Source organism: Epinephelus lanceolatus, chromosome 15, assembly GCF_041903045.1.
Source record: "Epinephelus lanceolatus isolate andai-2023 chromosome 15, ASM4190304v1, whole genome shotgun sequence".
NCBI classification, from domain to species: Eukaryota; Metazoa; Chordata; class Actinopteri; order Perciformes; family Serranidae; genus Epinephelus; species Epinephelus lanceolatus.
In genome coordinates, this window is record NC_135748.1 from 25,190,919 (window position 1) to 25,207,103 (window position 16,185).

Consider the following 16,185-nt stretch of genomic DNA (forward strand, 5'->3'; position numbering starts at 1 on the left):
GAGCATTCAGATTTGAAGGAGGTGAATAGGATTATCATATAAAACAGTCCATTAAGCTTAATAGCAATACGAGGTTGTAGCTTCACGGGAACAATTCATGAGTCCCAGATGAAATTAAAATTTGCTTTCAACAATTAGCACGATAACCTGCAGTGTTACCTCTATGCATGCAGCAACATTATCCTCTTAGTGAAATAAAGCTTGGGTTATTGTTGTACTAGTGTTTCACTGCGAGTGTGCAGGAGGGGGTGGGGAGCGTACCTGCCTTTGATTTATAAGATCAAACAACAGTCTGTGAACCAGAGTCAATAAAAATGACAAATCTACTGTAGAGTGGTTAATGAGTTTGACCTTGCAGCTGCGAGAGTCCCAGGCCTTGACCACTGAGCTGTAACCTCCACACAGGAATACCTCTGGGTTGCTGGGATGCAGAACCACACACATCACTTTGAACTGGTTGTCCAATTTCACTAGCTGCTGCCCTGCAGAGCAGAGGAAATAAGAAAGAGGGGAAAGAACAAGATCAATCATCTTTTGTAGTATTTAACTCCTGGATGACACATCAAACAACTGAAGCACGACAAAAGCAACAAAGTGTTTCATACATTATATTCTTATGATAACAGCAATTTGTCTTGCAGTCATACACTAAATGCTGTTACTTTTTATCCTGATTTATTTTTCCTAACAATATCTTACTTTTATTCTAAATATTTTCTAATGACCTCCAAAAATAAGGCAGCAATGGTTAGTCAACAATTAATCATTTTCAATTGATAGAAAATTATTCTGCAACTATTTTGAAAACCAAATAATCATTTTAGTCCTTTCTCGAGGCAAATATTTGTACGAGGATTTATGCTTTCTTTTGCCAGATATGACAGTAAACTTACTCTTTTACGGATTTCACTGTAAGCAGGGCAAAACAAAACATTCCAAGATGTTGACTTGGACTCAAGGAAATTATAATGGGTGCTTTTTTCTGACATTTTACAGACAAAATGACTACTCAAACTAGAAAATAGTCTGCAGATTAATTGATAACAAAGTAACTAATTAAGTAATATGAATAAATACATTCTAGTCCAACATAAAATTCGGCTTTGCCTTACACGTTTTCCTGTGCGCATTTGTTTTCTGTTGCCATCACTAGCTGCCATGACTACAGGTTGGTCAACCAGAAAAATCATTAGTTGGCAAGATTTTATTGGTCGCTTAGTTACAGGAAAAAAAACAACAACGTGAAACTCTATTAGGAGCTGCACCTCGTCAAAATAAATCGAAACCTACAGTATATGACTGGACCATGTGGGAATTTAATTTGAAAGGAAAGACACAGGTAGTGGCCACGCTCAGCAGTCAGACAGGAGTCACAATTTCCAGGGCTGGTACCTGCGGTTATTCCACAGGCTAGTTAATAACATGTCGGGCAGGAAATCCAAAGTGTGGGATCATTTTGAGAAGGTGAAGGACGAACCCAAGGTGATATGTAAACTCCTCTTCATTGGTCGACTACAAACATGATGTATCATCTGAAACATGGAAGTAGCTACATGCCCGTTAGCCACTTAGCACAATCATTACTGCTTTGCCGACAGCGTCATTAACAGGCGGCTCGCTCAGTGTGTGACGTGAATTTGTAGATAAAATATAGACCTATATTAATGAAGGTTCATTAGTACGGTTTTTACAGTGTTAACAATGTTACTGATACTACTCTTTCTCACACCTAATGGCCCTAAATGACGACTATTGGTTGACTAGGAAAATTCTTAGTTGGGGGCAGATATTTTTTATTTTTTATCTTCTAAGATCCTTGAAACAATACTATGTTGACATTCTGACCATTTAAGACTTGGACATGAATGAAAACACCTTTTTCATTTGTGATACAGGTAGTATGGAAACAGTGATGCTTCTCGGCTCAGCATCCTGATGCTGTGTATATGTGAGTGTATGCAGTGCTTGCACCAGAGCATTTTGCCTACTCAGCTCTGAGGAACTCGTTTCCAGCTCAACTCTGACCCCTGGCTGGTTTCTGTTCTCTCTGGGCCCCAACATTTCCCTTAGTCGCCGGGGCTGCCAAAGCAATCACCTTATTACTGTTTAATCTCTGCCGCGAGGAGTATCACTCCTGCTGCTGCTACACACATCTGTCTGAACAAGCCAATATACTCTACATGAATGAGTTTGTAAGTTGTTAAGCTTCTTTGATGTGTTCAGTGCGGAGAGAAGAAAGTACATTCTGTGTACATTCAAAAAGAATAAAAAGGTTCAGATTATTAAAGGAATGAATTAAGATAAACTTCAGTTTATGACACATGAAAAGCTCAATTACACATTTTGTCTTTATCTCAGCTGTCAAGACTAAACTAAAAACAACATAAATTTTAACTACATCTTCTTTGAGGTGTAAAATTAGCTGAAGCTTCTATTTGGTTTATTAACTGAGCGCACTGTGAGGATCCAAACCTCCTTTGCAAAGCACCCATTAGATTCCCGTGCAGTAAACGTGTGTGTAATCAAATTGTGCCTTCACCTCAGCTTATAAACAGAGTGATTCTAAAACAAGCTTGCTGATAAAAGGTACAGTAAATCATGCTGTAAGCCGCTGCCAAAGATAGTGCTCCCAGATCAGAGTACCTTCTAAAATTCATGAAGGAACGATGTTAAAGTAAAAGGATGAGAAGCTCTCTGTGATCGCTCCGGGTCAGAGGCAGGGCGTGAGCTTGTTTACACGCTACATCCATCAGGTTTTGATCACATGTCTTTCTGCCACTAAAAAAAGCTTCACATAAACCACAGACAGTTGCTTGTGATGAAGTGAGACTATTTTTGTCATTGGATGCCCCAGAACACTTCAGCGACTCAACTGTCTGTCTCTAACTCGTTTTAATGACAGTGGGTGATGCGACTGACCAAAGACTGCACAGCTGTAGCGTGTGGGGTTGCATCACGTTTGCTAGCGTGTGTCGGTGATATTTCTAGACAGCAGCCTGATTTAAACACCGCTCCAGACGAAATGATAATCTAAACTAACAAAGACATTCTAATGTACAGAAGAGAAACCAGAATAAGGAAAAAACAGTTTTGGCTAGAGGCGGCTTTATCTAAAATCAATTAAAAAATGTCAATACTTAAAAACAAAACAAAAACACTGAGGGGCTTAAATATAATTAAGCCTGACAGGGTGCGACCAAAAAATTAGTTTCCTGGGAAAACGATGAAGAGGGCTACGCGAGGAGCCGAGCCAGACTATGAGCCAGCAGCTCTGTCAAAGGCTATGCAAAGTAGAACACCTCGGGGGTTCGACGGCTGCTCATTAATTCATCGAACAAACAACAAAGACCCCATCGAAAACAGTCTTAGCCCACAACAAAAAAAATGCACTTCATTACATACTTGTTCTGGGAAGTTCTTACCAAGCCTTTTATAGAAGGGGGAATGAGCCACAGCTAATAAACTGCAGCAAAAATGGACCTTCTTTCACTTAACGGCGGACTAGCACGCTCCCAAATTCGATTGCATTGATCCAAAGTTTTAACAGGCAATTTCGTCGGGCTCACACTTCCTGCTTAATTGGCTTACCCGTAGCGATATGGAGAAGATCTGTCATCGAGATTTAAAACTCGTGTTTGGCAAGACGATGAGAAATCAACATTCTCCTCATAATAAATAGGGCTTCGTCATGTTTTAATTAAGCAAGATTAATTGGCTTGCTTGAGAGGGGAGATAAGAGAAGTCTGCAGTGATCCGTCCCTCCACTCACGATAGTTTACTTTGTAGTCTTGGAAGAACTGTGATCACGCTGTAGAGCTGACACACACAGTGGATGACTACAGTGCAGAGGACATTAGGGATGATTGGGATGAGCCCCTTAGAGCAGAGGGAAGCTGGGATGAAATGGATATTCTGCCTCATTATCGGATCCACCAAAGCAGGGTGCTGTCACTGCATAAGCAAAGGTTAGGAGCACATTATTTGGTTTTGACAAGCCACGTCCAAAAATATTTTGGAAACAGGCTTAATAAGGCATATCTTTAACTAGTCTGAAACACTGACTAACCTCCGGCTATATTTAGGAGGTGTTTATGCATTGTAGTGTTGCAGCTTTACCTTGATAATTAAGGTCTGATCTGTTTCTGTGATCAAGTGTTCAGTTAGCACCCTCACAATAATAACTCAGCATAAAAAGAGAGTACGTCTGCATACTTGGATATTCGTGGAAGCACAAGTGGGCACCAGTTATCACTCTTGTTTCCCCATCAAGGGTTGCTGATGACACAAGTGTTTCAAATTATACTTAATACTGTAGACATTCGCAATAAGGGTATGAGGCATAATTGCTGGAGGGGACAGGGAGATGGGGCCCTCGAAAAGTAAAAATAAATCAAGTATGATGTAACTTCAAAACACCAAATGCACAGATACTTCATGTCGCAGGCTTTTGAATCATATCATCACAGGAGCATACAAAGAATGTATTAAAATATAGCAATGTCTTCACTTTTATTACACGTGTACTGTTCAAGTGACTTATAAATGCCACAGTCACTGCAGAATGCAAATGATGTAAAACCTGTGTCAGCCTCAGCAGGTTACCGCTGTAACATGAAGCTATCAAAGTAGGTCAATGTGCACGTATGCTTGCTGGTGGCATTTGAATTAAATGTTCCTGTGTGTGTGTGTGCTACTGCATGCATTGTCTCCTGAGGTGCAGTGCTTCCTGTGTTTATACAGCCACTGGTTACCTCCCTATACATGTGACAGAGGTATCAAAGAGGTGAAATGAAAAATACCTCAGGAAATACAAACAGACAAACCAAATTTTAAAAAGTCATGATGCCATTATTATTTAAAACTTTATAGGAAACAGATATCAATTAAAACTCTTAGGTTAGTCTCGTATCATTTAAAAAATTATAATACCAGTAAAAAAATACCACTGCCCTTAAAGCAATACTGACACCAGTAGAGTTCTTTATCTGATACCTTTTTTTTCCTACTTCATTCCATACCCATGATGTGCATGGAAGCACTCAGTTGCGTAAAACGCCACCAGCAAACTTTCAAACGTTTTGGTGGCATCTCGACACACTGAACTGCCAACTCCATCAAACACACCATGCTCGACTTCACCAAACCACAGACTGTATGAGTTGTAGCTAGGGGTGTGCCACGTCATCTCGTTTATGATAATGCTGGTATAATTTTTAATATCATATGGAAAATTCATATCATGATACTTAGAATATTTCAACTCATTCGATATTGATGTCATACTGTTACCCACAGGAACAACAAGCATGGCTAAAAGTGAAATTATTACCGACTCCGCGGTGGTTCCAAAAAGAGGAGCAGCTTCAGTAGTGTGGAATAAACTGTGGCGTCCTGGATGTTTTATGAATAGCCCCGGACTTCTCAGACTCTTTTAGGGAGTTACCGCTCAGAGGGAACTCATTCAGCAGCAAAAAACTACATATATGTGAACGTGCGATAGTTGTGGTATCATAGCAGCCTGTCACAGGTTACAGCGTGATGATTAGAGGAGAAATGGCAGAGCATAAAGGTCCAGGTGGAAAAAAAAAAACCCAACTCAGTCATTTAGGATTTTACTAAAAGAAGGAAATCACCTGTTGATTTATATATATATATATAGATCCCAGGGGACATTTTCTGTATTTGGGAGCTGTTTAAATGTGTAATTTGTGGTAGATTTTATTTTGTTGAACTATAATATTATATACAGAATCTGAATCTCACTCTGAGTTACTGTTGTTGTTCACAACCTAAAGAAATGAGAGTTTTACTGAATATCTGAAGGCAAACTGTTAAACTATATCACTTATTTTGTTGCAATTCTATTTTCTTAAATTAATATATTTTTTTTCTTTTTTACTAACTTCTCATATCGTCAAGAATATCATTGTTGCAAAAACACCCTGAAATATTGTGATATTATTTTAGGGCCTTATTGTCCACCCCTAGCTGTAGCTGCTGCAAAATTGGCCAACCACATGTCACGTTAAATCAAAAAACAACAGCTGTCTAGATCTGGGTACAAAAAGGATCAAATGCAGGCATTGTTTGACTGGAGAAGTTTCAATATTGCTTGGTACTGGGTTATTTCTGCTGATACCTTGAAGGCATTAAGTACCGATAACCAGCCCTGGTTATGATCAAATTAACAAAGGGTATGTTTTGGAGATAAAGAATCCCAAAATACTGATGTTTCACTGTGAAATAGGTAGAATGTTCAGAAAATAGCTTACACCTACTGTTCAGAACATTACATTTTTTGCAGTCATAAGTATATTTTTGCTTAGTTCCTGCAAGTTAAAAAGGCTTTTCATAGCACAATAACTGTTATGTGTTATTTTAACAAATAATACTTGAAGTAACTACAGCAAAATTTGTCTAACATCAAAACATTGAGCCAGAAGCCTTGGGTGAAAATGATAAAAATCTGGTACAAATGCTGATTTCTTTTATGAAACAAGATGTGAATTTTGTTGAGAAAAGGAAAGAGCACTTGGTCACATGGATTGCATGGTTGGCTCATACTGATATTTTTTAAAACAAACTTCTCTCTGTGGGATGACCCCCAGTATCAAACCCTCAGTGTGACTCATTATTTTGCCCTTGCACTTCTGACACATGTATCTTGTAGTTCATTTTTTGAAAAAAGTAATGCATTGCAATGCTGTGAAACTCCATCTTACAGCTGAACTATTGTTGAAGCCTTTAGCTACATTCATCAAAATCTGATTCTGCAAAGCCAAAGAGAGGTGGCGGGGCCACGCACAAGCCCACTCCAGTACTGGCACTATCTTTGTGTATTATTGGTTTTTTGGAAGGCAAGGACAATCTCCTGTCTGCCAGCGCCTGAAGGGATCTGGACAGAAGACTCAAGTTCTGCATACACATGCACCAACTGACACGTCAACCTGTGGCAGCCTGTGGGTATACGGGCATAGTTTTCTGCGCCAGCCTCTGCCAATCAGCTTTTCCAAGGACAGCCGTGAAAGCGCTGGACAACAGCTGCCACTTCACACTAATGCCCTCCAGATGAAATTCATTTATTCCACTCCCCAACTCCTGCTCTCGCTGTTTCTCTTTCTCTGAATTTATTCTGCCTCTCTTGGTTTCTTTCTCTCACAATCTTCCTCTCCTCTTTCTGCATTATGCCTCTTAACCTGCTCCTTCTCTATATCCTCCTCTCCCTCTACTTTTGCTATTCAGCTGTGACAGCCTGCCTGCGGCCCACTGGGAGTGGATATAAGATTCTACAAATTAAATTGGACACAGGAACAACTGCAAAGACGGCCGAGCAAAATGGGCCCACACGCCATGCTGAATGCAGAGGCTCCTTTATAATTCCATTTCTCTTTAAACATACCAATTGGTGCAGCATTTGGTTGGGTACATGTGGTGAAATATGGGGTCAGATGTCCCGTAAGACTCTCACTGATCATTAAAGGGCCTGGAGACATCTCCAAAGGGAGCTCAATTGAACAGAATGGGCCCAGCTGCCTTCCTTGTTAGAGTTGAGAGGCTCGGCATCAAATTCGTCCTGATTACAGCCTGATGTGGCAAACACTCAGCTCCCTCAGTGTCCCATCACTCTTGGTAGATCTAGTGTTAACACATATGCTGCATGAATGTTGGGAGCCTCATTAATTTTTCAAACAGCACTGTCATAATGATGCCAGCACCTCGGTGCAGCCCTGTTGTGAGTATGTCATATGTGTAATCCTCTGGAGCTATAGCTTACCATGTTGTGATGGTTATGTCAGACGCAGTTATGTCAGCCTGTATTTAAATTATTATGAGGCACATTATGCAGCTTGGCCTCTATGTTCTTTTAACTGCTTGAATATGATTGGTTTTAAAGTGTCAGTGCCGAGGTCTTCGCTATAGCACAATAAATTGCACTACAATTATGAAGAAACTGGGCAGGAATCCCCAACTCCCCTATTAATATGCAACAGAATTAAATTTCCTTCATCTCGCACTACCGTAGGAATGCTTACTGCTGTGCAGTGCCAGCACACATCCGACCTGCAGAACCTCATCCTCAGTAACAATACGATTTATTGAATTTCTAAACAAATAATAATATCAGTAAGAAAATAAAAAGGAGGATAAAATATCATTAAAAAAATAGAGAGATTTGGTACAGGACTGATGTGTGTGTGTGTGTGTGTGTGTGTGTGTGTGTGTGTGTGTGTGTGTGGGTTGGGGGGGTGGGGGGGGGGGTGACTTCAAAGCTGCTAGCATGACTCCACCAAGACATCCTACAGTGCTGAGCAAGGCACCAGTGGCTCCCAAAGTATAAGACCAAAATATTGGTCTATTTATGGTTGTGGTTTGTGACGTTCCAGTGTAAGGTCATGGTGGCTGCTCCTGTGGTGATGTATCCATTATTGATCCCCTTCCTGGAGCTGCCTGTGTGTTTAATGGGCTGGCCAAGCTATTATCCGTAGGCCTTATTGGCGGTATTGACAGACGTGCTGAGAGGGGAAGTGCAAACGACAGCAAGTCATCACAGCAACGTGTCGACCCTAGAGATGCAGATGCCACAGGGGCTTTAAAACAATGTCTATTGTACGTTGACTCATTCAGTTAGGCCTCTTTGAAGTATTTTCCTACATGTATGAACAATCAGCCATATTGAATTTTTGTAAATGGACAGAACGGAGAAACAAGAGGAATCATTTTTGGTGACTCTTTAATCCGTTACATTTAAGCAGAAACTGTTTTTCAATGAACTAACTTTCAATTCATGAACTGTTTCAAGTTAAAGAGAGACCTAAATAAACAGCCTCTCTGTCGTAGATTGCTTGTTAGATTGGTTTTCATTTTTTCTGCCATGCTTGTTAAATGTACGCTTCAGCAGAAAGCAATCCAAATTATTGATTAGTTGTAAAAGTCACCTTCTTTCTTTTTTTTCCCTGTGTGTGGGATACAGAGAAAAAGACAGACAGAGAGAGTGGTGTCCCATTTTAGGGACCATCTCCATTAAAGTGGACGTGTAGCCTCCACAGAACTTAATTGAGACGATCGACCTCCTCCCTAAATGAGACGTAGCGTCATTAAAGTTTTTCACTTTATAGTGAACGATGCAGTGGAGGTCACTGCTAAGTGTAAATAATGAAAATAATAATTACAAATGTGCATAGTTTCTCATTATACATTATGATGAAATGACCTTTAAAGGATTTTGGGATACTAACTACCTAACTGCGTAAAGGGACATTTTACCACCAAATCAAGAATACGTATTCGTCCTCTTACCTGTAGTGCTATTCATCAATCTAAATTGTTTTGGTGTGAGTTGCTGAGTGTAGGAGATGTCAGCCATAGAGATGTCTGCCTTCTCTCGAATATAATAGAACAAATGGCACTCACCAAAAAATAAACTTGAAAAACTCAACAGCAATGTCTCTTTCCAGAAATCGTGACCCAGTTACTCAAGATAATCCGTAGACCTTGTTGTGAGCAGTTTCACGTAGGAACCATTTTCTTTCTACCGAACTACATCCATCAACCGTATGACTGCACAGAAGGAGGCATGCATCTGCTGCTAGCTCACCTAGCACCACTTAGCTCACCTAAGAATGACACCATTAATGTTTACATCTAAAGCTGGATTTATACATGTGTGTCAGCTCTATGGAGAGTCTACACCTCCAAAACACTAGTTGGTGGCGGAAGTTTCTGTGTGAAGTGCTGTAAAGTTTAGTTGATTCAAAACACAAATTAAACATACATTAAACATGACTTAATAGTGACAATTTCAAGCACAAGTACACAAATCGGCTTCACAGCCAAATCACTTGTCTTTTACTGGACACATTTTCCCCTAAAATACGACATGCTAAAGTATTTAGTACAAGCTTATGGCATTTAATATTGTATAAATTAGCTTAGCGGCTAGTGGACTTTTCCTCTACTCATATGAAGCCAGGGACAACAGCAACATTTACCAAAGGTAATGTTACCTAATTCAGCTCCATTACAACTCACAAAGTTCACTGACAAAACAACTGTCTTATACTAAACACGTTTTCCAAACAAATATAACATGTTAACGTTATTAGTACAAGCCTATGGCATTTTACACTGTATAAATTAGCCTAGCGAATAGCAGAGATTTCCTCTACTCATGTGGAGGCTTTATTGTCTTCACAATTTATTGTTTCTTACCTGTGAGATCAAAGTTAATGAGAGCTTCACTTCCACTGAGGGAAAAGGTCTGCGTCGCTACGACATGTAGTTAAATTTCTGGGGAGGTGCACGTCAGACAACAGCACAGGCTCCACGTCGACACAGAGCCTTAGCTGTAGTTATGGCATCATTTCGAGGCAGACGTCTAAATCCCACTTTACACTGTCACAAGCAGGAGCTTCTCGTCCATGAGTAGATGCACGCTTCCTTCTGCGCGGTGATACGTTTAGCTCCTACCAGAACATGATTTCTGGAAAGAGACATTGCTGTTGTGTTTTTAAAATGTATTTTTGGCGCTTATAGAACCACAAGCTGAGTGCTACCTAGTTCTATTATACTGGGGAGAAGGCAGACATTTAAAACAATCAAAAAATTCTAGATTGATAAAACAATCTAGATTAATAAATAGCAACACATGTAAGAGGAAAAACATGTATTTTTTGATTTTGAGGGGAACCTGTCCTTTTAAATTCCAGCAAAACCAGTATGTTGGCATGGCTGTGCATCAGTGTGGACTTAAAATGATGTAAGATTTGAGGTGATACATTGGTCTCTAGTGATTGGTTGGGGAAAATAGAATCCCCATTCCCAACGGAAATGGATTAGAGTGGAAGCAATGTCAAACTGAAGATGGACACAGATTGTAACAAGTCAAAAAAAATCTGTCTGATATCAGGCAAATGTATTTGCTCCAGAAATGTGGATTTTGAAGGTTGTCCCTAAAATGTGTCACGACTGCAGAGAGAAAAAGAGAGAAGCAGCTTTGCAATTTACACAATGATTTTATAACAGGTTTTGGGGCCTGAGGCAATTTTAAGTGACTCCACACATACATTTCTAACTACTAACTTTAACTTTGAAGTAGACAAAACAGACTAAATTTGCAAGGAGTAAAATCACTGAGATGTTTTGTTTTGCCCAACACCAACAATATGCTTGGAGCAAAAACTGAATTCCAGTTAAGTAAATATAACGCTGTTTGACTGTAACTTCCTCAGTATTTTAGGGAAAATATAAAGGTACACCACAGTCTTTCTAGTTCAGTGTCCCAGGCCTGTTGACACACGCAATACTGTATCCAATGTTGAGTTGCAGGCGACTTCACAACGGTTTGTTATGTGACACTGTGTTCATCAGACCTACAGAAAGAAGTGTTGCCTCTCACCTGTCTCTACGTCTGTGATCACAGCCATGTTGTCAAAGGAGCCAGTGAGGAGGTGTCGCCCGCAGGGGGTCCAACAGGCATCACGCACAGCTCCCGAATGGCAGGTGTAAACCCTCAGGCATCGCCCGCTCTCTGCTCCATCCCACACCTGCCACACACGGGCACACTGCATCAAGCCAAAGCTGAAAACACACCTAGACTGCAGCAGCAAAGTTATTTCGTACTGCCTGTGCACAAGCTCAAACCGTTCTGGAAGACAGCCTTTGTAGCTCTATTACAAGATGTACACAGAATATGCTTTAGAACAACCTGAGCTGACAGGAAGTGATTAATGAGTTTAAAGGGATGGTTCACCCCAAAATCAAAAATACATATCTTCCCTCTTACCTGTAGTGCTGTTTATCAATCTAGAATTGTTTTGGTGTGAGTTGTCAAGTACTGGAGATATCGGCTGTAGAGATGTCTGCCGTCTCTAAAATATAATGAAACTAGACGACACTCGGCTTGTGGTGCTCAAAGTACCAAAAAATTAATTCAATTCAATTCAATTCAAAATAAAAAACTCAACAGCAATGTCTCTTCAGAAGTCATGACCTGCTTACTCAAGATAATCCACGGACCTTGAACAGTTTCATGAAGGACTATTTTCTTTCGACTAAACATGATGCACCATCTGTATTACTGCACAGAAGGAAGCGTGCATCTATTCTTTTGCTTGGTTTGTGCTTGTGACAGTGTGAGATATTAACATTAATGGGGAACACCGTCTATATTAAAATTTCCAGTATGTTACTTCCATGGCTTAGGAAAGTTCAGTCAATACTTGTGAACATGAGCTACTCTCTTAAAGCCAGAAGCCAGAGACATAAGTCTCAAGCGTCTCAAGGTATAACATCTGGAGCTGCTCAATGGACAGTGACCCACAGAATGATTGTTTCCATTTTTTTTTAAATATCCAAATGAGCTTTGTTCTATTGTAGTGTTGTCAGTTCTTTTTTGAAGACATTTCTTAGGGCTTTTTGCTTTTCTGTGAGAGGACAGATATAGCATGAAGGGGGGAGGGGGGGGGGGCATGCAGCAAGGGGCCATGGGCTTGAATTGAGTCCACTGCGGCAAGGACACAGCCTTTGCACATGGGGCACCTGCTCTACTAGGTGAGCTAGTGGGCACCTTGTGTTGTCAGTTCTGAAACAGAAAATGTACCCACATACTCAGATCATTCCCCTCGGTGCTCTAAGTGTCATCTAGAACATCTTTCCCAATTAACTGTCAGTGTAGCAGCTCCAGACTTTCTACTTAATGACATCACAAATTTGAGTTTTATCGCTCCAGTTTTTGGATTTGTGACAGTTGTCGAGGTTTACTAATATTTTTGGACTGTCTTAGACCACAGAAATAACATGTATGAATTTTGAAAATGAGTATAGTTCCCCTTTAAGGGCGTCCTCCTCGGCCAGGCTGTAACATTAGCAAGCTCAGTGGTACTAGGTGAGCTACGAGTAGATGCACGTTTCCTTCTGCGCAGTGATTCGGTTGGTGGGTGTAGATCAGTAGAAAGAAAGTAGTTCTTACATGAAACTGCTCCAACAAGGTCTGTGGATAATCGTGAGTAACTGGGTCATGATTTCTGGAAAGTGATATTGCTGTTCAGTTTTTGAAGTGTATTTACAAGCTGAGTGCCATCTAGTTCCATTATACTGGAGAGAAGATGCGACAGAAAAAAATGTACTGTCAGTGTGCTAACAGGCTAAAAGTTGACGCTGACCCCTGTATCCTTTACACCTCGAACAAACACCACATAAGAAAACATGCAGTGTGACAGAGAAAAGGCATCGGGGGTACTGACACACTGTGTGTTCCTTCAAACAGACAACAGGAAAGCACCTGCATGCTATGGACACCATTTCAAGGCAGTTTACTGAGAGCGGAAAAAGTCCAGGTCTGTTTTCTTGGCCACTGCTCTCTCGAACAAAAATAAGGAAACAAAGTGAAATTTTTCTGCCATGCCTTTGCAGATGTTGCATTCAGTGTGTCCTCCAGCAATGAAAACGGTTCCTGTGTGAGTGAGAATTGGTGAATGTCTGTTTTCAAAGCTGGGAAAGATGTAATCTAAGCCTTCCTCCCCTAAATTCTATTGTAATGGAACAAAATTAAATTACTCAGTATTATGCTGCTGGATAAATTGGCATAATAAGTACACAAATCAGGCTTATTTGCTGGATTTAAAAGCAAAGACAACCTTCGTAATGAATTAATCAAACTAATTACCTTTGAGTGTGCCTGTAAATCAATTCCCTGTGTAGTGTAATGACGTTAATGGTTTTGTGTTGTTAAAGGTTTCTCTGATTATAGAGAGAAGAGGAAGAGAAAAGCGAAAAGCTGCCTTCTGTTAGTTGTGACTGCCATGACTGCGCTAACACCTCACTAGCATGATTGTTACATCATGGTGAGAATAAAGTGCAAAAAGAAGCCTAAAAAAACAGACATTGATTTATGAATGAGGTGTTAATCTGCCATATTGTTCTATTGTTTATTTTGTCTTTAGTCATTGTTGTGGTGTTTCTGCACCGTGCTTCAAAAAGATCACTTGGCAAACAGGCTGGTCAATATTGTGATGCGCTTTTTATCTGATTTCCCAATGAAAATAAAAGGAGGATTTTCTGTCAGGCGTGTCAAAAGACAAAAGCCTCTCCCTGAGGACCAGCCTGAAATCTAGTGGGTGGTCTGGTCTGGTGCCTTGCGAGGTATTTTACACTAATGATGAAGTATTTTTTGCTTCCCGGCATCGCCAGGGCTGCGGAGGAACTTTGAAGATCTGTGGGGTGCCGCAGATCCCTCTCTGAATCTCCCTGTGTTTCATTATTAAAGCTGAATTCTCCATGCAGCACGAGAAACACATTGAGAAGTTCTGTACCGCAGCTCCCGCAGGAGACAGATGGAGGGGAAGAGAGATGGACGTGGAGGAGGGGGGGCTGACATATCAATCCAGCTGACAGTATTTTAACAAACAGAATGCTAGAGATGCCTTCAGGGCAAGAAAAAAAGTGACAGAGAGACATAAAGTCACACTTTTAATTGCAAAAAGCTAAATATTGGAGTAAGGAAACTATTAGGAATATTTCCACTGCCACTTCCCTGTGATTTTAGGCTCAGGGAAACACTGCCACCTCAAGGTAGCATGAACATCTGTTAGACAACAACTCATGATAGCATCTAAAAGCTATAAAATATTCAACTAAACACAGACTTTTACATAACAAGTCTGACAAAGTGGCATGTTGCTGCTCTAATGAATGGCAGCATTAATGATATTCGCCATAACAGCACCATTCAATGCGCACACAATTGCAAATAATCCCGTACAATGTGAGACCCAGGCATGGGTAAAAATGAGCGCTTGTTTATTTGCATCCCCTTTAATTTCACCGGCCACTTAACAGACACGCAGAGCGGATCCTTGCAGATGACTCATTGGGGTAATCTGCTTCCTAAATGACTCTCGGTAATTAAAACTAAATTGGTATTCGTGTTATCAACTTAAAACTGCTGCCTTACACCTGCCGTAGCCATGGTGACAAGGGCTGCAAACAGGCTGGAATAATGATAGTCTGGCGGTGCCTCTGAGGAAAGTGACAGACAGGATGGAGGGAGAGAAGGCGGAGGCCTGAAGGGTGAAGAAACACAAAGAGGGAAAGTGTTAAGACTTCATAGTGTTCCCTCCACTCTGTCTTCAGCCAAACAGAATAGAAAAGAATAGCTGTAGTCAAAGTGCGATTGTGCTGAAAGACATAATCGATATAGCTGTGCAGTGTGTCGATAAGTAAGCAGCGATTTATGACAAGCCGCAACAATACAAGAAAATGAACAACACCACATAAACAGAGCAGCATTTTCACATATGTACCTTTAATCTTCTACACCAGGACACCCTGAAGTGTTTTGTTGTTTTTGTACTATAACATATACTACACAAGTTACTTAACAGAAAAGTTGGACTCTGGCGTGCAACATAGGTCAACTAGGTTACTACGGCGCCTCTGTGCGACTATTCCGATAACTGAATAATTGCTCAAATTACTATTCAGGCAAAACTGTAAACGGGTCCTAGTTCCAGATTCACAATTAGACTAGAAACCTTTATATATTCCCAAAGGGGAAACTCATTTGCCCCAAAAACAACTCGCACAGACAACAAACAATGTACACAGCAGTACACAACAGATACAAATGCACGATACAACAAATAAATAACACCCTAACAGGCTGTTCGAGACATAATCAGTAGCTGAGACCACATCAAAAAGTGTAATTTAATCTTTTTTTTTTTAATTACTATTTTTATTATTTATTATTTTATATATTTATTTATCTTTTTTTATAATTAATATCATTAATTTAAAAATCTGACAGATGCTGCAACAAAAAAATCATTTGCTGCTTACACCTTACATGACACTGAACTGTCACTGTGTTTTGAATTGCATGTGGACAAACTGCTTCATCATGACACTGCCCTTTGAACTTTGACCGTCTTGCTTAACCTTATAACTTAACGTGGTCTGAACACAATTATGTTCCAAACACACACAAAAAAATATTGTAATGGTGGATTTACATTCTAAGTGCACTCATAAATAATTAGCAAAAAAAAAAAATAAATTATAAGGATACTTAATTATGTGTTTATTTCTGTCCATTTCAATGGATGAAGAATATTACTGCAAAAATCCCCTAACAGTATATAGTAAAAATGACAATAAATGGCCTCGACAGAACTTTTCTCAAAAAAA

At 40.1% G+C, this 16,185-nt stretch overlaps 1 protein-coding gene across 3 annotated transcripts in view; it reads right to left on the minus strand.

The window, feature by feature from the left end:
* Window positions 1-16,185, minus strand: part of wdr25 (WD repeat domain 25) — a 65,502-nt gene that overhangs the window by 44,482 nt on the left and 4,835 nt on the right. For all 3 annotated transcript variants that reach the window (XM_033642717.2, XM_033642718.2, XM_033642719.2), the window contains exons 3-4: window positions 11,396-11,543; window positions 352-482 (exon numbers count right to left, since the gene is read on the minus strand). In XM_033642717.2, the coding sequence (XP_033498608.1) occupies window positions 352-482; window positions 11,396-11,543 (279 nt within the window). The remainder of the gene's footprint in view (window positions 1-351; window positions 483-11,395; window positions 11,544-16,185) is intronic.